Here is an 18,974-nt window from a genome sequence, read left to right as displayed (position 1 = left end):
CTCCTGATTTATAAAAATCGTTTTCATCATAGTTTTCGTTCTTAAAAAAACCCGTTTCTTCCATAGTTGGGAAATTCCATGATTCTAGCGCGAACAACGAGCCATTTTAAATAGAGTTCAGCTGGAAGCTGACGCGTAATTTGAACACACAGAAAATAGCCTGGTGATAATCGCTGGTACTCTTCGTGTTGCATGATCCAAATAGCAACTTCATCGCTCCAATGAGAACCATTTTCAGGGAGATTCGAAGGGAGGCGAACAACTCTAACACGCATGCGATTTGGAAGATTCGGCAGTGGAAGAACTCGGGGGCCCTTGCCAAGCCATTATTGTTATTGGGAATAATCTGTTGAGCTCTTTGGTTTTGAGGACGTCCGTTGAGCCTCTGGCTAGGCTGCTGAGGCCGTTGAAGTGATGCATTGCGCTGGGGTTGTTGTGACTGGAGAGAGGGTTCATTTTGGCGCACTGCAAGCCCAGGAATCTGACGCACTCGTCCATGACCCTGTTGAGGAATTCCATTTCGCTGAGGTTGTACTGGCGGCGAAGTTGCAGGGGTCTGCTGCCGTGATGGAGGATGCCGAAGTATTCCTTGCTGATTGGGCGGTCGATGCTGCTGAGTTGGTGCATTAGGCCGTATTTGTCGCTGCTGAGATACTACAGGAGTCTGAACTTGTCCACTCGGAGATTTTTGTGGAGGTGCTCGATTTCTAGTGCCAGATAAAGAGCCCAATTGTGGAGAAATTTGAGGAGGGACTCTGCCGGCTGACTGAGGAGCCTGCGTATTCGGGGCATCTGAGATGTTTGGTAGGAATGAAGTTGGGTTTTGAGGTCGCACATGGTTACGGTTTAGCCCAGGAGAATAATGATTATACTGTTGCAATTCATTAGAATATTGGATAAAAGGTCCACCTAGGCCATTTCTAGGCGGAAGGTCAGGTATTCGCTGTTGATTCGCTGACGGGTTCGGATTTTGAAATGAACTCTGGCGATGTTGATTCTGACTGAATTGATTCTGACTGAATTGTTGTCCGTAGGGCGTCTGCTGCCGATATTGATATTGTGCAGGATGCCGCACATGTTGAGACATTGCTGGGTATGTTGAGACATTGCTGGGAATGTTGAGACATTGCTGGGAAATGTTGAGTTGAGCGAGAGAAACCTGCTGCATATGATTTTGTGTAACATTCTGTTGTTGATTTTCCGCTCGTTGTCGGCTTTCCGAAAGCGTGACTCCCCTTATGGCCATGGAAGGATCGAATGAATGTGAATTCAATGTTGCTTGTGTTGGTACTTGCCGTGCGAATTCTGATACATCTGTGTGTCGCTGAAGATTCGAATTAAGAACTATTGACTGAGGTTGTGTAGACTGAGGTTGAGTTCCAGTCGGACGAGTCGGAACCATAACCGAGGGTACCAGATTGATCACCGGTGAAGACTGAGGAGGCGGTTGTTGGTTCGTCTGAGACGAAGCCGGGTTGGAAGTTGTTGCTTGATTAACAGGAGCTTCTCCGCTGTTGACTGAAGACGCGTAGCCCTGTTTTCCAGAACTCGCTGACGATGCTCTCGATGGTCGACCTGGCGGCGTGTCCTCCGTTGCTGAAAGGTTGAGATGTCTGTGGAACTGACTGATAGTCCAGTTCGCTCGTGACTTGAAGCCTTTGATAGCTTTGCTGCTCTTGTCCTTAAGGATTCTTCCCAGTCGTTCTTTTTTGCTAGCATCGGCGAATAAATCTTTGATGGCTTTAATTTCCAGTCCAGCTTTTTGGCCGGGAAGCGTCAGAAGCAGAAATCCCACACAGACTGCATATGCGATTCGCAGACCGGATCGCATCGTGAATCCTGCCTCCGCTCGTTTCTCAGTGTAGATATTGACAAGTTCTCGCCAGTTCTACAAGTATCGGTTAATCAAATTATAATTTTTCTTACACACTTTAAAATTATTCATTTTTTATGATACATTTGCTACAAATAATTCTAAATAGGTAACTTACCTCTTCCTCGGGCTCGATTCCGAAATCGTCCACCTCAAACATAATCGCATCAATCCATTTTTCTGCTTTTTCTTCCCTCAAGAAAAGAGCCGTCCAGCCCATATTGAAGGTGCTCCTTAAGTTTCCAGATTGAAGATGTTCTTCATCCATCGACCAATCTGAAATGAAAGTTGGATCATTTTTCCAAGCTTGAAATTCTCGACTTACAAATTAAAGCGACGAGGAAGTTGTTGTGTCCCTCGTCGGCGATCCAGTCCCAGCATTCTTTTAATTGTTCGTTTGAAGAACTAAGAATTCTGCTGGAAATGCGCTCGGCGTTTTCTTTTCGATTTAGTTTCCAGTAATCCTCTGGCAGCTCCTCATTTCGCAGTTGAAGATCTTGTGTGAAATCCATCTTGCAGAATTCAATCCGAGTTCATTTGTCTATTTCTGAAATAATACAAATGTAGATAATCCAAACAATTGATGATCTCGAATCCTCAATAAATAGAAAAGACGAAGAGGAAGAATGGTTATGTTTTTAAAATTTTTCATCCCTTTTCGTTGATGGGGAAAATTTCCTATTCTTGCATCTGTGACTTAGGGACTTTTGAGAAGCCTTCCTTACAGGTTCTTAATAAATTTTATTGCGATTCGAAAAAGGAAGGTTTTTTTACAAAAATCGATGTTCAGCGGTTTAATCCCTTTTCGCGTTGGAAGTCTGAAAGCTGAGCCTCAACTTGGCTGGTAGTCAATTCTCTGCTGATTAAGACTCTCTGATTTTAAAAATGATGTTAAATTGTATGACTGACAGTGGCTTGTCCGGTGGATGCGTGGGCGTGGATGCACGGGTCGACGGCGCTAGGGATGGAACGCAAAATCGCCGGGGATTCTTCAAAGGGGGTCAACGCAAACAAATAAATTTACGCGACCCATAGAAAAGCCAAATAGATCTTATTTACAGTAGACTAAACAAAAAGTTTCATAGCCGTTTAGAATCTTTTCATTGATTGTCAGAATTAACAAGAAAATAAATTTGGTTTGGATTGCACTTTTTCGCACGTAGCTGTAGAAAACATGCGAAAATAACGATATTTATTATTTGAGTCATCATAGAATGAATTTATATTTGATTTAACAGTAGAAGTTTTTTACGAACATGAGAACGGTAAGAAAAAGGGCGAGTTAGTTACTTGACTTTCCGCTTCTAAGAAGCTTTTGCTTTGGCGAAAAGTCAGGTAAACGAAGTCATGTGGTATTCATTGTCGATCATGAATAGAAGCGAAAAAGCGGTATTTTTCAGCTGTTAGTGGGAACATTGAGGGTAGAAATCTCGGAGAAATCGCGTATAAGGTTGTCCAGACCGCGGAACCACTCGCTATTCGGCAACGGGTCCTCCTTCGTCGGGTTGAATTCGCGCACTTTGGCAAAGTCGATCAGTTTCACGTCGAATGAGCCATTCTCGTCGAGGATGAACAGTAACGACGTTCCTATAAACTGAAAGAGCAAAAAGTCAAAACCAGTGCCGCATTCGTAGGACTTACCAAATGTGAGGAAAAGAAGGGAGAAGATTGAGCGCGGGTTTTGATGTAGGTGAGTTTCTTCACGATCTTGGTGCAGATCTCAGCTAATGGAATCGTGGAACAGCGCAGGAACAGTTCGAAGTACTTCATGGCAGTCTTTTTGTCGGCTATCCTAAATCGAACCAGTCAGTTCCAATTCTTATAGCTGAGAGCGCAAATATGCGGAATTTCCCAGCGTTTGCAATTGAGATTTTCATATCGCCAAATTCTCACCTGTTGAGGCAAAATTTATCGAATTTTTCGCCGCAAGAACGCCTGAAGCCTTCTATTCTGTAAGCTTTGACAGGGGTTACACTAGAATTTTTGGATCTCATCGCTTGTGGATAAAAAACAGTCGTTCTAATGAATATAGTGCTGAACTCCCGTTCCTTCCTTTTTCGAGGTAGTGGACGAGTCCCTAAATTCTAAATATCTGTATTTAGAAATTGTTTCATTCTGACGCTCCTGATCCGTCGGCGCATCTTTGTCGATTTTCATCATCTAAACATGTGTCAAATCGCTTTTTATACAAAAGAAAAGACTTATACGGATACTTTCGCGAATTCAAAATCATCAGTAGTAATTGGCCTTAATCCTTGTCAATTTAGTCAAATGAGAGTGTGACATTTAATTCGCTTATGTAAAAGGCCCAATTGTAAATCAATGTAAGTCAAAATCTGATTAAGAAAACATGAGGGCAAAGCGAAGAAAAGAAACATAAGCCACAATCGAGTTATGCTGCCTTTTCTACAACTAGGCCGACTCGCCTAGTCGGGGCTCGGCACCTGTGTATAAAATCTCAGGGTATGGAAGATCTCTAATAAAAAGCCTGTATTCGAAAATTGATTCGAAGGGACCGCGAAGATTTCATTACAGATCTTCAAACCCCGACTAAGGTTTTCTACACAGGTTGCCGACCCAGTTTTCTAGTTACAGCGCCAAGTTACAGTAAATGAATATAAAGTAGCATCGACCGTGTTTCCATGGCTCGTTTCCTGGGCTCTCACCTTTTATAGAGGTCATTCCGCTGACGATTGTTGGCCTCGTAGAAAAGATACGTTCTCGATCCAAGCTTGACGTCCATAATCGCGGGTGCTTTGAAGCGACGAGTCAGGTTCTCCATTTTGATGAATTCAACCTTTTCGATCTCCACGAGCTCGATTAGCTTGGGAATCAAACACTTGAATAAATATTACAATATGAAAATACAAGAATTTCCGCTTTTGGAATTCCACAATGGAAAGTTATCTTTATTTTATCTAGCGCATATGAAGTATTGATCAAATAGACACAGAAAGTAAAATACAGAGTTTCTGTGAGTCTTTCCCGTGATAGCTAGATTGTAGATTTCTCTGTCTACTCACCGAAATCGTCTGGCTCTGCATCTTCTTCATGATGTGGCCTTCGGAGATGTTGCCGTCGGCGATCTCGTTTTTCTTGAGGATCGTTCCATCGTTGGGATCGGTGAAGAAAGACTGGTGATGACCAGCGCAGCACTCGAACGACTCGATTGTCTTCTGTCTCACCAGATTTTGAATTTTCTGAAAAGAAAACAATCTTTAGACAAAAGAAATGTATCGTGACAGAAGCTAGCTCTAGAATTGTGACCCGAAAAAACAGCAATTATGAGAAAAATAGACATGACTGATAATTTCGTTTATAAAAAAATCGTGTAGATCATTGATGATTCTTCAGACCCTGAATCAGGTTTTTAACACAGGTTTCCTAGTCCAGCTCATCTATGTTTCCAGAGCCCCTAAGACATGGCTGCTTCTTAGTGGGAGCTTTTTTCGCTTTGTTCTGTATAAATTCACAATAGTACTAGACTTGTTCGAAGGTGAGTGACGTCAGGAGCGTCTTTTGTTACGAGTTCGTTCTAGTCTGATAAATGGTCGACTTAGCCCAGCTTTCAGAAGAGCGACTTTACTAACTTTAGTGCTTTATGCTTTTCTTTATGCTTCGGAGCGGTGGGTTTTTATGCGAGGAGCTCTCACATGTAAGTAGGCACATGAGAAGAGCTGAAGAGCGCATTCTTAATTTGCCAAAGGAGGCGAAAGTCAATTTATACTGTCAGATCCTTCACTGGCACTGTTCACATTGCCAAAAACGAGCAACTATGCACACGAAGGCGCTGCACACGTCACAAGTGTTTATAAGCCTCATTCGATCAGCAGACCAATTTAAACGATCATTTACAGATTATAGTCCATTTCCGCGGCTCACAAGCCCTCTACATTGTAGAGTCTACAATCAGAATTCGACTTCTTAATTTCTGAAAACCGTTTTTTGGTCAGAAAAATGAAGTTTCCAATTGCGAATATGAATAGTACCGAGTCAGGGTGTTGAAAAATCTTTAATTAAAAGCCGCGCAGCGGCTTTTCTCAAAACGAAGCCGCGTAGCGCCTTCCCCAGAATTGTTCAAGACAGATTTTGATGGTATTTTAGGAGCCTGACTCAGGGTTTAACACAGGTTATCAAGTTCAGACACCAGATCAATAAAATAACACAAAAAGCTCCGTTCCCTAGAACCCCTCTGTAAGATGAAATCTATAGTAGCTCTTCATAAAACCGTTAGAGTTACTGTTGAAGGTTGTTTTACCTGCTTTTGGTTTGGAAGCGTGCCACTCATGGAGGTCTTAGATCATGACCAGGACGATCTTGACTGATTTGAAAGATGAGGGTTGTTATTTTCTGTTCTTGCTCTTCCTGCAGTCTCTTCCCGTGAAGAGTAGCAGCTCCTGCCTCAGTTTGAGTTGCGAGGAGTAGCGTTAGTGGATACGTCTCTCTGGCGAGCTTGTGTCTTTGACTGAGTGTGTGTGTGATTTAAGAGTGACGCTTTTTTCACGTTGGATCGATCACCGTGCGTTGTGTGGTAATTTCTCTCTCTTTTGTTGTCGTGCTGCTTCTTTTGCGCCCCGTCGTTGCTCGTTCTCGGCTCCGCGAACTGACGGATCCGCCGCGGCCCAGAAGAGAGTGAGCCGCCGCCGAGCGCCATCGCAGTAGTGAAAAGAAAAAAAAACGAAGACCACAACGCTTATTGGCCGCCCTCTCAGCTCAGCTCTAAGCCACAAGTCACTACGCGTCAAGCAAGTCAACCCTTTACTCCCACTCTAATGAAAAGAGAAAATTCTCAACATTTAATTTTATCATTTTAAATTAATTTGATAGAAGTACTACTATAATATTATAGTATTTTATTATTATCAAAATAACAATATAGCAGATAACTTTACGATAATAAAAGCATGGATTGCTTATTAAAATTTATTGATGTTAAACTTCAATGAATTCTTTGATACAGTTAAAATTTACGCTAGAATTGATCTATGACCTGTTCTTTTCTTCAGATTTGTGTGTCGGGCATAATGGCAGACGAAAGATTCGATGGTCAATTCCTTCACATGGCCCAGGTACGTCTTAGTCTAAATCAAGACTTGACAAGAATGATAAATAATAGCCTAGACTAGAGTCTGTTTTTTTTTGTTCTTCCTAACTCATTAAATTGTCTCAGTACACTGAAGGGGGAGTACGTGGCCTTGTCGACGTGTTTTTCTCGTTCTTGCGCCGCAAGACCGACTTTTTCACCGGATCCGATGAAGATTTGAAGGAAGCGAAGAAGGTGGCCAGAGAGCTTGTTGACGAGAGATTCGAGGTAAAAGCTAGAGATGGGCCTGTGAAATTGATTGTTTTTTGATTAAAGCACCATGCGAAGATCGCGTACGCAGAGGCAGATAGCAAAAAGAAAGAAAAGGCTCGACAACAGAAAAAGCTGGAGGAACAACGAGAGCGGGAACGAAAACGGATCGAGGAAGAAGCCAAGGCGCCCAAAATCGTCGAAGTGAGCGAAGAACAGGCCGCCGCGCTCGAGAAAGAAAACTCGGAGAAGAAGGCCGCCGGAGACGCGAAGGGCTTCCCAGAGCTCAAGGAACAGAAGCCGAACTGCGACGAAGAGGAAGACGAAGAAGACAAGAATTTGTTGAAGCCAAACGCGGGTAACGGCGCAGACATGGAAAACTACCAGTGGACGCAGACTTTGCAAGAGGTGAGTCTTCAGCCAAGTCATAAGACCATTTGACATTTTAGTAGAAAGTTGAAAATCTCAATTTCTAAAGAAACAAATGTTTTATTAGGTTGAAGTGAGAGTACCTTTCCGCCTCCCAAAGTTGAAATCGCGCGATGTCAACGTCAAGATTCAGAAGAAGCGGCTTTACGTCGCCTTGAAGAATCAAGAGCCAGTCATCGACGCGGAATTTCCATTTGAAATTAAGGTATTGTTTCTGAAAGACAAGATCTTGTTGAATAAAGTTTTACTTAGCAAGAAGAAAGTTTCTGGACGCTGAACACGGGTACTCTGACGATCAACATTGAAAAAGTGAACCAAATGGAGTGGTGGAGCCACCTTGTCACGAGCGATCCCAAGATTAACTGCAAAAAGGTCAACCCCGAGAACTCGAAGCTCTCAGGTAAGAAGCGAGCGTGTCAGTCAAAGAAAGCGCACAAAGTCGTTCGCAAAACGCCCTCAAAGAGCAAGATACCCGTCTATGTGCAGGGCAAGCCCACAACTGATCAAAAGCTTGATGAACTCTTGGTAACAGCAACTGTAGCTGGCCTCATGCCGATTCATTTTTTTATCGTAGAAAAGTTGGATGGCATTTAGCTTTGTCAATCGAATCATGCATCGTGCACATGAGACCGTGATACCCGTTCCCAAGGACTCCAAAAAGGAGCAGGTCTTAATAACATTCACATACCGCAAATTCGGCAGCTTTGAGACGCAAGACAGACAAGAGAGATCTGAGAAAAGAAATTGAGAACGAGGCCTAGCGCGATAGACCGTCTATGGTCCAAAATTCCTATCTTGCACCGCGAAGAGCATCAAGTTGAGAAGACTCAGTCAGACACCGCTAAGCCCAGAGGAAATCTATTTTTTAGTTAATGCTCGCTCTCTCTTTAGTTAATATTTCCTCCAAAAGCAACCCTCAATTTAAATAGAAAAAACAGGAACACTGATAAGAGCAGGGACAGGGTCAAATGTCTAGAGACTGCCAGGTCGTTCAGAATATATCACATATGTTCTATTGGGATCTTAGATTCGTTAGACTCCCTCGTCCCCTAAGGTCACTTGCTTATCTAGATCGAGCTTTGCTCGGTCGCCGCCGTGTATTTCTCTTCATTCGGTAATTCTCGCAGTTCGTGAATTAACCTCTATTTTACTCCAGCTCGAAATACAGACGTCAAAGATACTTTACTCGTTTTCTTCCTTCGTCCAGATATAGAGAGCAGGCAAACTACGCTAGAAGTGGGAGATTCAGCAGAAGCTAGGATCCCTTCAGTGGTATCAGAGTAGTCCCGTTGGAGAAAAGATAAATTTTTCCGCCATCGACAACCGAAGTTTCGCAACTTGGACGCTGATTGGCCGTCAGCGGAGTCGAGGGGAACCGAATCACCAACCGCCACCGCGCCGCCGGAGAAACTCCACTCAGAGAATTTTCCGCACCACACCAACACCACCCCGAGCGAGCGCCACCGCACGAGCGCCACCACGACCCACGCGCCGAAAGTCGCGCCCACGCAACCACGCACGCACGCCGGGGAAAACCTAAAATACTGAGAAAAACATAATTCTTTCGCCACTTTTCACCAAAAATCGAGAGAAGTTTACGAAGAATCGACCCTTGGACCAGACCTTGAAATTTCGACAATCGCTGGACAGAGAAATCGTCGGGCGTTTGCGCAAAAAGGCACCTCAGCTCATCATATTGCGACTTTTAGTCGCAGTATTTTCTGAGGGCCTGAAAGGTAATCCAAGGCCCATAAACCCTTACTGCCGATATATTTCGAGCTATGGCGGCGAACAAATCACTGCTAGAAACCGTCACCGAAATAAGAAGCATAAACGATCGAGTAAACTACCTCGAAGAACAAGTGCGAAATGACGAATCACTAAAGCCAAGCCTAGAGCCCTTGATCACAGAAAGCAGAGTAAAATTAGAACAGCTCAGTACAACGCTTCTTACCTGCGAGCTCGATCAAGGAAAAGACTCTACGAATGCGACAATGAGAGAAGAAGCATGGGTGGCCACTACCTGGTCTCGTCACGTCCAAGACTTGCCGAAGCTGGACGCCGCATGCAACACATCTTTCAACACCTTCTTGGGCAGAGCCGACATTTATCACCGCGCCTACGTCCGCGACAGACCTTCACGTGAACAGCCTTTCATCGCAGCAGTGTACAGCCACTTCGACTTGAACATCGAACGCTCACTTGGAACCGAATTTCTGAATTGTCAAGACTGGAAATCGGCCAAGGCGCTGCTAGAGAAATCATTCGCCGCGAAGAGTCACTACTTACTGAAGCTAAGCGAAGTTTTCGACGTCGAATACGACCATTCGAAGCCGTTTGCACACTACACCGCCAACGTCTTGCAAAAGATGAACGAGGCGAAGCAAGCGACTTTGAACTCTTACCGACAAGAGAAGTCAGCCGACGCCGGGGTCGATGAAATATTTGACATATTCTCGACGATGATGCTGTACTTGAATCTTAGGAAAGAAGAACCAGACGTTTTCAACGCAATCCTTCCAAGCCTATCAAAAGTTTACGATATCAACGAACTCTGCCGTCTCGCCCAATCCACAAGACAGAATCGAGTTGACAGCGCGACCGTCTCCCAGCACTTCAACAGAAATAAGAACAAAAGAAGAAGAATGCTAAGCGCGCCAGCAACGATTCTAAGGATGGGAAAGACGATAAACAACCAGAATCCAAGAAGATAAATACGACTAAGAACGTTGAAGATTTCCAACCATTCGACGTTCACTTTTACACAGTGAAGAAGAAGCGACCAGGAAAGGCTTATTTCGCTTCGGCTACCATCATTACGGGCTCTAAAAGTTTTGACGTATCGATGGAAGTCGACAGCGGAGCCGAGTCCTCCTGTCTGTCCGCTGCTTACGTTCCCGACGAATTTCTCCAGATGCTGAAGCCCTGTCCCTTCAAGGTCACCGGTTTCAGCCCAAATATTCCCGCCGAGCAGCCGATGGGTATCCTTCCCTGCCGCTTATCATTCAATGGTGGCCCTGCATTCTCCCTGAATCTCACCATTATGCCAGGCAGTAAATACCCAAGTCTACTGGGCCGCGATATACTAGAGAATGCGATGACGGACAGCTTCACAGTCGACAATAAGAATCGTACTCTCTCATTTTGCTACAACGAAGCCTTCACACAAACTGAGACTCAAGTGGTGAAGCTGGACGGAGTGAAGCGGACCAAAATCAAGAAATACTTGACTACTAGATCAGCGGTCAAGGATAGCGATCGATCCCGCACTCAACCGCCACCAAAAGTCCCAAAGCTGGACGCACCTAACAAGAACGCAGCCAGGTGCCCCATTCAGCTAGCGAAGCAAAAACTCGGAATTACCCTACCAGCAAACGCCGACCCGGGGCAAAAGAAGGTGGTCGCCGAGCTGTGTTTGGAATTCGACGACAGATTCGGCTGCGACGGTCAAAAAATGGGTGAATTCCCGTTCGAGATCGAAATCCCGACTGATGGTACGAGTCGAAACATCAGTCAACACCCGATTCCGCAAGCTTTTCATGGTCAGGTCAGCGATCACATCTCCGAACTGCTCGAAACGAAAATAATAGAAGAGATCAAAGACCAGAAAGGGTTTAACAGCCCGGTATTGCCTATTCCTAAGAAATCTGGGGAAATGCGCTTCTGCATCAACTACAAAAACAGCCTGAACAAATGCCTCTCCGACAAATCCGACCCTTACCATCTCCCAAGCATGGAGGATACGATTGCGAACATTGGACCGGGCAATAAGTTTTTCGCCACAGTTGATCTACGAAGTGGATATTGGCAGTGCCCTGTAAAGAAAAGCGACAGGTACAAGACTTCCTTCCAGTGGGGTGGGAAATCTTACGCCTTCTGCAGACTACCATTCGGTTATCGATGCTCGGGGAATATATTCTCGCGCGTCGTAAACACAATTCTCGACTCAAGCCCCACCAGGAAAAAGATGCTTTCTTATATCGATGACATAGTGTGTTTTGGGAAGACTTTCAGCTGCTATTACAACACTCTCCGAAACCTATTCATCGCGCTCCGCAAGTTTAACGCTAAACTCAAGGGCGAAAAGTGCTCTTTCCTACAATCCGAAGCTCACTTTTGGGCCGAATCATCAACGAAGATGGAATCAAACCGGACCCTGCGCAAGTCTCCGCTCTTCGTCAGATGAAACCCCCACGCTCCCAAAAGGAGTTAGCTTCATTAATCGGGTCATTGAATTGGATCCGAGGTTTTCTAGAAACGAAAATGGGCGAAGCTATTTCATCCGGTTGCTTCTCGAGCAGAATGAAGCCCATAAACGATGTTCGAAATTCGGCGAACGAAACAAATTGTTTCAAGTGGACCAAAGAAGCGGATTTGGCGCTCAAGGAAATTCAACGACGACTCTCCGAGACTCCAGTCATAAGTTTTCCTAACTTTGACGAGTCTTTTCATCTCTACACAGACGCGAGCCTGTACGCAGCGGGTGGCGTCCTGCTACAAGAGTATGGCGGGAGAGTGCACCTAGTAAGCGCGATTTCCCACACCTTCAACAAAGCTGAAAGAAAATGGAACACTTCAGAAAAGGAAATGTTTAGCATTGTCTGGTGCTGCGAGCGACTGGAAAAGCTCCTGAAAGGTAGATTCTTTCAGATTCACACAGACCACCGATCTTTGATCTTCCTACACAAAAAGAAGTTCAAGAATTCTAAAATAAGCCGATGGCAAAGCCGATTGGAAGAATTCGATTTTCACATTGTCTACATCAAGGGATCAGAAAATCAATTCGCCGACTTTATGAGCCGCAGACCTGGCGAGGACGACAAATCACTTGGATACGACTCTGAGTTTCCCGTTGGTCGCGAGTACGAAATCGACAAGAATTCACCAGTACGTGTCTTCGTCCCTTTCTGGAACGAAAATCAGTTTCCGGAGAAAATCACTTTATCAGAGGTGAAGATACATAAGGTAAACGTCAAGGCTATCGCGGCGCCAATGGAGATTCCGTTGGTGTCAGCGAATTATAATAACATTCTGGACTATCAAAGGGAGGACTCTGCTCTGAGTGCAATCATCACTTTTCTGGAATCTGGTAAGGAGCCACTGGACATAAAATCGCTGGTGAAGGACTCCGACCACCGACAATCGTCTCTACTCAAGATGGAAAAAGCTCTGTTCCTGGATAACACTACCGGGTGCTTGATGTGTCAATTCAAATCTGGCGCGCGGGCGGTGGTACCGGAAGCGGTAAAAAGTCACTTTCTCTTTCTAGCTCACGACTTGTCCGGTCATCTGGGCGAGCCGCGGACTTTAGAGCGATTAGAGGACGTTGGTGGCCTTCATTTCAAGACGATGTTTCTAACTACGTCCACAGCTGCGTCCCTTGCCTACGCAGAAAAGGATCTGCTGGAACTCGTACCAAACCGCCACTTGGAACCCTTCGTCGTGGAAAAACAGCTGGCGAATCGATTCAGATCGATTTCGCTTGTATGCCTCCCGCTGGCGGATTCAAGTATTATTTGGTGGTGGCGGACACTTTCTCTCGCTACACTTGGTGCATTCCGACGCGGTCCGACACTGCTATCTGCGCTGCAAAAGCGCTCATCTACAAGGTCTTCCTTCCCATGGATTTCTTGCCGAAACATCTACACAGTGACAGAGGTACCCACTTCTGCGCAAGCGTGATTGACGAAATGTGTAAGCTTAACCAGATAAAACATACAATAAGTACCGCATTTCACCCTCAATCAAACGCTTTCGCAGAAAGAGCGAATCGGACTATCAAAAACAGTCTATTCTGCATGGTCAACTCATCTTCCGGTCGAAAAACTTGGGCCGACTGCGTTCCCCACGTGATGCGCGCGCTCAATAGTGTGAAAAACAAAAGCACGAAAATTTCACCGCGAGAAGTTTGGTTTGGCCGAAAAAGTACTTTCACCCACTCTACTGGCGCAGAAATGACAGCGGAAACACCTCAGGTGTTTGGTCTCAATGTGGGAGCTTTAGCGAAATCGGCGGAAGCCATTGTGAAAACTGCGATGGAAGCTGCTGACCGAGCCATGGAGCACAGGCTGAAAAACGAGCCTAAGCCGAGACCAATCCCCGCTGGCGCTGTCGTGTACATTAAGCGAGAAAACCTGACCGACGCTAAAAGCAAGAAGGAACGCTGGGTAGGTCCCCTGAAAGCCGTTTCGAGCAACGACTGGGTCGTCATGGTCGAAGATAAAAAAGGACAACGTGATTTCATCCATCGAGAACACGTGGTTCACGCCGCAGAACGAAATCACGACTTACGCTGGATTGATTACTACGAGGCCGAGTACGTATTCCCACATTTAACCGAAATCGTTAAGTCGAAAGTCCCACAAAAATCGCCTGTTCCTACTTCCAAACCGATGGAAAAGTCCGGGTCGAAGTCGCATGGGGGGGAGGAAATCTTCTCAGGTCGCGTCGACTCCGATGGTTGCTATGGAAAAACCGCCAAGATCATCTCTATCACCTATTTTGGAAAGTAGACGCCGATTGGACATGGAAAATCTGGGAGATACAACCGCTACATCTATTTTGGACTCGTCGGTAGCTCCAGCCGAGCCGTCAGATCGCTGGTACTCTGGTGGTACTCTTTATGAAACTGCCGAGGACATGTCAGCTGATGCTACAGTGATTTCGGAGGTTGCTGCGCCCGACAATAGCCATATGTCAGTCGATAAACATAATTCAACAGTAGTTGAGGGCTCAGCAACTGAAAACAGCAAGAAAAGAACCCGTCCAAAGTCTTCACCAGATCGTCAATACTCAGCCGGCGCCGATCCGAATGCGACTTTAACCGAAGTTGGAGCAGCTCATCTCCCGAAACATACAAAACGAGCACACCGTGAAACGAGGCCCGTCGAACCTCTAAACATCGGCACAAACTCGGGTCAGTCATACGACTAAGCGCAAGTACTGCCCCACTCAGGTCCCCTATTCATCGACCGGGGCCTGAAAAGGTACGGAAATTATCACAGTTTACCGTCGCCGACGTATTTTGAGTTCTTCTACATGTGCAGCTACTCCTTCATGTCATCACCGCTCGGACATCACGAAAACTTCGCATCTGATTCAAGCTTTTTCCCAAAAAGGGTTTTTAACGCGAATCAGACTGCCTCGACGTTTCGAACCTGCCATGTTACTCATCTTACGCTTATACTCCTGCAAAAATCACACACTTTGGCCTTAGAGGACGTTTCAGTCTCATGGGGGTATTGGGATCTTAGATTCGTTAGACTCCCTCGTCCCCTAAGGTCACTTGCTTATCTAGATCGAGCTTTGCTCGGTCGCCGCCGTGTATTTCTCTTCATTCGGTAATTCTCGCAGTTCGTGAATTAACCTCTATTTTACTCCAGCTCGAAATACAGACGTCAAAGATACTTTACTCGTTTTCTTCCTTCGTCCAGATATAGAGAGCAGGCAAACTACGCTAGAAGTGGGAGATTCAGCAGAAGCTAGGATCCCTTCAGTTCTATGAGTTAGATATAACCCCTATAAAGATCGAAGAAAGGCAAGAAAGATCGAATAAATGTCAGGTTCACATCGAGCGAGCACTTCCTTTTGTCAGTTGTGGATAATTTACCCATGCTTCCCAAAGATCAGCAGAAACGGCCAAAGATTTCAGCACCTCCGGTTAGGTTTCAGAGCATTGTCAAGAATGTGCATTTCGGTCCAAGCTTTGGCAACTTTCAAGAAACCTTCAAAGAGCAGTCCGAACTTCATGTAGCGCCGCAATGCTCCATTATTTCCCGATTTTGTATTTTTGCAATTGAGATCTATTTTATTTTCATAATTTCTGCAGTTTATTTTATGGTTGAATTTAGATCTGGATGGCGACACTCGCTCCATGGTCGAAAAGATGATGTTCGACCAGCGGGCAAAAGCGATGGGCGAGCCTACAAGCGAAGAGAGAAAGAAACAAGACATGCTCAAGAACTTCATGAAACAACATCCAGAGATGGACTTCTCGAAGGCGAAATTCTGCTAAAAGTTCAACGAATAGTTTAGCACTGGGCTGCTTATAGGCAAATTAATCACTGTCGCTCTCTCCTTGATTGATGATCGTTTTTCTCTCTTCAAGGGTTCTTTGTAGATGCTGAACTCGGCTCGTTCTACTGGGCAGTGGCCTGTCTCTTTTGAGAGCGGCGACCGAAAGGTAGAAGTTCTACCGTAGAACTGCTTGGCAGCCTGTCACAATCTTCAACTGCATTTTAGGAGTCATCAGATCTTCCGGTTAGTGGCGTTTCCGGTGCCCCTATCGCGCCAATACCCCGTCTTCGTCATCTACCGCCCGTTGAACAGGTTCTCGCTAGCTTTCAAGTTTAACTTTTCTTTACGATTCTGGAATTGTAGATTTCTCGAGTCGGTTACGCCGGTCAGATGGCAAGGTCTGTTTCTCATGAAAGTAGCCAGTGGAATACGGCAGCTCACATTAACCGCGTCGGCGTTGTTCAGCCCCAGCTGAAAACAAACATTCCTGAAACGAAAGTTGACGACGAACTCGATAATCGAGCAATAAAACCACTCCCAAGCGTCCCCGCGCCCATGCCTCAACAAACGAGAGGCACGAGAGATCCATGGCTGCCAGATTTGGAGCAGAAGAAGTATTACTCGGACGAGTTCATCAAATTGAGCCAAAATCCAAGCGGATGGATTGCCGGTGAAAAGGCGCGCGAATTTTTCTTCAAATCAAAGTTACCCACCGTCGAACTCAGGTAAAAATATTGCAAATGTTAAATGACTTGATTCTTCTACTAGTCACATTTGGGAGCTAGCAGATATTGACAGGGACGGGAGACTGACGATGCCGGAATTTGCTATTGCATTTCATCTAACATCGCTGCGTCGACACGGTTTTCAACTTCCAAGCACTCTTCCTGATGCTCTTTTGGGCGAAGTTTCTGGTAAACATCCTTCGTTTTTAATCAATTCTTATTTCTCATTTTAGATATGCTTTCGGATCTATACGCAGCAGCAGTCGAGATTGAGAGCGGTCAAGACACGGCGCAACTACCGGACAACGCTAAAACCGACGAAAACTGGGAAACTTTCTCAGAAAAATCATTCTCCACTGTGAGTACATATTGACAACGATATGTCTCTTTCTAACGTTTCTGTTTCAGGTTTCTTCAGCTAACACACTGCCCAACTTTGCTGCAAATGTAAAAGATGGCGATCATTTACATGCTCCTGTGCCTCTAAGAATGACTCCAAACTCCATGGCAGCTCGTAAGGTAAGGGTTAAACTTCATTGGTGTCGAATTTACTCACCCTTTGATCTATAGAAAGCAGCAACGCTCCCTACGGAACTATCGCATGTTGCTGGTTCTGGTTTTGCAAACATGGAGAGCGCTGAACAAACGACGAAGGAAACTGGTTTGCCGCAAAGTGTTTCGACTCCATCCAAAAACTGTGGCACCATTCAAGCGAAGAGAGAGATGTATCTCAAGTACCAGAAACGGCGATTGACGCATCGTTCTAGCGACGCGCAGGTACGTTATCGAATTTAAAGAACAAGATAATATTTTTGACAATTTAGTCGACAACGACTTCTGCAAGTTCACAGAGTGACTCCGACATCGACTTTCAACCAGCCTCGTCTTCAGCATCGTGCTCAAGCTCTCGAAAAATCCTTCGCAATTCGTCATCGGAAGAAGAAGAGTCTGCCGACAACTACGAAACGACAAACTCGACGCAAGAGAATTTCGCCGACTTCAAGAATTTCGACCGTCTTTTGAAGTCGACGGAGAGTCTCAAAGGTACTTCTGTTCGTTTTGATTCTCCAATTAATATATCTAACAGTGACTTCGAATGCGAATTCCGAGCTCTCACAGACAGAGCCGAGGTCGGAGTCGAACAGAAAGTCGAAATCACTTCCTCGGGAATCCTCACTCAGTCCACGAACAAGTGCGGATTCTGCAATCACTCCAGTCCCCCCTCCGCCGCTTCGCGAATCTGCCTCGCTGCCGGCGAATACGGCAAAGTCTGTTGAAAATGAGGAAGATGTGGCGAAATCTCGGGAACTCAGCGAAATCCGCAGCATGGTCAATTCGCTCAAAGAACGCAACGCCCGCCTGGAACGACTAAATCAAGCTCTCTCGGTGGAGCTGAAAGACTTGCTTTCAGAGCGAACGTCGATAGAATGTAAGAGCTCAAGAAACTAGAGAGAATAACGTCTCTATTCTAGCCCGTCTGGAGATTGAGCCCAAAAGCGAAAAAGACGAAAGCAAATGAAAAAACCAGACCTACGCTGCTTATTTCTTGCTCCATCGCAGATTGATAAATCAAGCCCATTTCCTTTTCTCTCCATTTGTCAGAGTGACCTATTCAAAAACGCCTTCAATCTCTAATACTATTAATTTTAAAGGCACTGGAAGCTACGTTTTTCCCCATTTTCAATTTACGCCTTTGCTGCTTTCCACATAATATTCTCCTGTTACTTCAACTCCACTTATTGCGATCGTAACAAAACAAAGACAGTTTTCCTCGCATAATTTATTTACTTAACATTTATTCATTTTTGTAAATGATGCTCTGTGTAAATGTAAATTCGACACGATTCCATAACAAACTAAATGCTTTTCACACTGCTTTTTTCAGCTCTTTATCGTCGCTTACGGCACCACAACTAATTTAGCCACACTTTTATACCTTTAACTAAAATACAGTTACTGAAAAGTCCTACCACTGCATCCTCAAGATACTCTATCTATCATTGCTCACGAGAACTTTCTTCCCTTTGTAATTTCAACGATCATTCATAACTTACTTATTCATCCTGATAAAAACTACTGAAAATATATAAAAGATGGAATAAATAAAAACGGCCATCACTTCAATATTCAATATTATCGTCAGCCTTAGTAATCTTTCGGTAGTAAATGCTGTAGGTAAAATAGGTGACTGCCTTAATCGTCGTTAAAACGTTGCATCGGCTGCCTTAATCGTCGTTAAAACGTTGCATCGGACTGCTTTAGTCGTCGCTAAAACGTTGCATGGGCTGCCTTAATCGTCGTCTGACTCATCTTGCCTTTTTCAATTTCAAGATAGGTAGGCGCGCGCCAACCAGCGCTTTCAGAGTGTTTCTAGACTTTCCAGATTCTCCCAAGACGACGATTAAGGCAGCCCATGCAACGTTTTAGCGACGACGATTAAGGCAGCCGATGCAACGTTTTAACGACGATTAAGGCAGTCTCTTATTTTAGCAGAAACAGCAGTAAAGTTAGATGAAATTATAAACTCCATTTGAGGCAAATTTTTATAAATAATTTTTGTGCTAAGATGAAAGAGCAGAAAAGTCTGAGTCGAATAGGCTAGATCTGACCAGAAAATTTTGACTTCATGACGTCACAA

The 18,974-nt window shown here is 44.9% G+C and overlaps 4 protein-coding genes and 1 long non-coding RNA gene across 6 annotated transcripts; 3 read left to right on the top strand and 2 right to left on the bottom strand.

Annotated features, from left to right (window-relative positions):
• Window positions 1-33: 33 nt before the first annotated feature.
• LOC145709604 (uncharacterized) lies at window positions 34-2,473 on the bottom strand. Its single transcript, XM_081787290.1, has 3 exons — window positions 2,199-2,473; window positions 1,992-2,149; window positions 34-1,888 (listed from the first exon to the last, which is right to left on the bottom strand). Exons 1-3 carry the CDS (start codon window positions 2,383-2,385, stop codon window positions 107-109), a joined length of 2,127 nt encoding a protein of 708 aa, XP_081643416.1. The 5' UTR covers window positions 2,386-2,473; the 3' UTR covers window positions 34-106.
• Window positions 2,474-3,128: 655 nt separating this feature from the next.
• LOC145709613 (inositol-trisphosphate 3-kinase A-like) lies at window positions 3,129-6,475 on the bottom strand. The gene is made up of 7 exons (XM_081787301.1): window positions 6,132-6,475; window positions 4,897-5,073; window positions 4,541-4,712; window positions 3,925-4,035; window positions 3,767-3,833; window positions 3,515-3,665; window positions 3,129-3,467 (listed from the first exon to the last, which is right to left on the bottom strand). Exons 1-7 carry the CDS (start codon window positions 6,159-6,161, stop codon window positions 3,270-3,272), a joined length of 906 nt encoding a protein of 301 aa, XP_081643427.1. The 5' UTR covers window positions 6,162-6,475; the 3' UTR covers window positions 3,129-3,269.
• A 358-nt stretch (window positions 6,476-6,833) lies between these two features.
• On the top strand, window positions 6,834-15,676 carry LOC145709609 (nuclear migration protein nudC-like). 2 transcript variants are annotated; one of them, XM_081787295.1, is made up of 6 exons: window positions 6,834-6,942; window positions 7,044-7,184; window positions 7,233-7,574; window positions 7,663-7,800; window positions 7,848-7,995; window positions 15,446-15,676. In XM_081787295.1, exons 1-6 carry the CDS (start codon window positions 6,859-6,861, stop codon window positions 15,607-15,609), a joined length of 1,017 nt encoding a protein of 338 aa, XP_081643421.1. In that variant the 5' UTR covers window positions 6,834-6,858; the 3' UTR covers window positions 15,610-15,676. The 2 variants fall into 2 exon arrangements, with proteins under 2 accessions (XP_081643421.1, XP_081643420.1); XM_081787294.1 differs by lacking the exon at window positions 15,446-15,676 and adding an exon at window positions 8,170-8,358 and having other exon boundaries at window positions 7,848-8,120.
• Window positions 15,120-15,414, top strand: LOC145709630 (uncharacterized). The gene is made up of 2 exons (XR_014134916.1): window positions 15,120-15,254; window positions 15,328-15,414. It is a non-coding gene; the product is annotated as an uncharacterized LOC145709630 (long non-coding RNA).
• Window positions 15,660-18,206, top strand: LOC145709605 (uncharacterized). Its single transcript, XM_081787291.1, has 10 exons — window positions 15,660-15,777; window positions 15,837-15,923; window positions 15,975-16,336; window positions 16,380-16,525; window positions 16,570-16,694; window positions 16,745-16,855; window positions 16,907-17,113; window positions 17,161-17,380; window positions 17,424-17,765; window positions 17,809-18,206. The coding sequence occupies exons 1-10, from the start codon at window positions 15,715-15,717 to the stop codon at window positions 17,853-17,855; spliced, it is 1,710 nt and encodes a 569-aa protein (XP_081643417.1). The 5' UTR covers window positions 15,660-15,714; the 3' UTR covers window positions 17,856-18,206.
• The last annotated feature ends 768 nt before the right edge of the window (window positions 18,207-18,974 follow it).

Source organism: Oikopleura dioica, chromosome XSR, assembly GCF_907165135.1.
Source record: "Oikopleura dioica chromosome XSR, OKI2018_I68_1.0, whole genome shotgun sequence".
Classification (NCBI taxonomy): domain Eukaryota; kingdom Metazoa; phylum Chordata; class Appendicularia; order Copelata; family Oikopleuridae; genus Oikopleura; species Oikopleura dioica.
The sequence above is the reverse complement of the archived record's forward strand: the minus strand, read 5'-3'. Positions and strand labels throughout refer to the sequence as shown.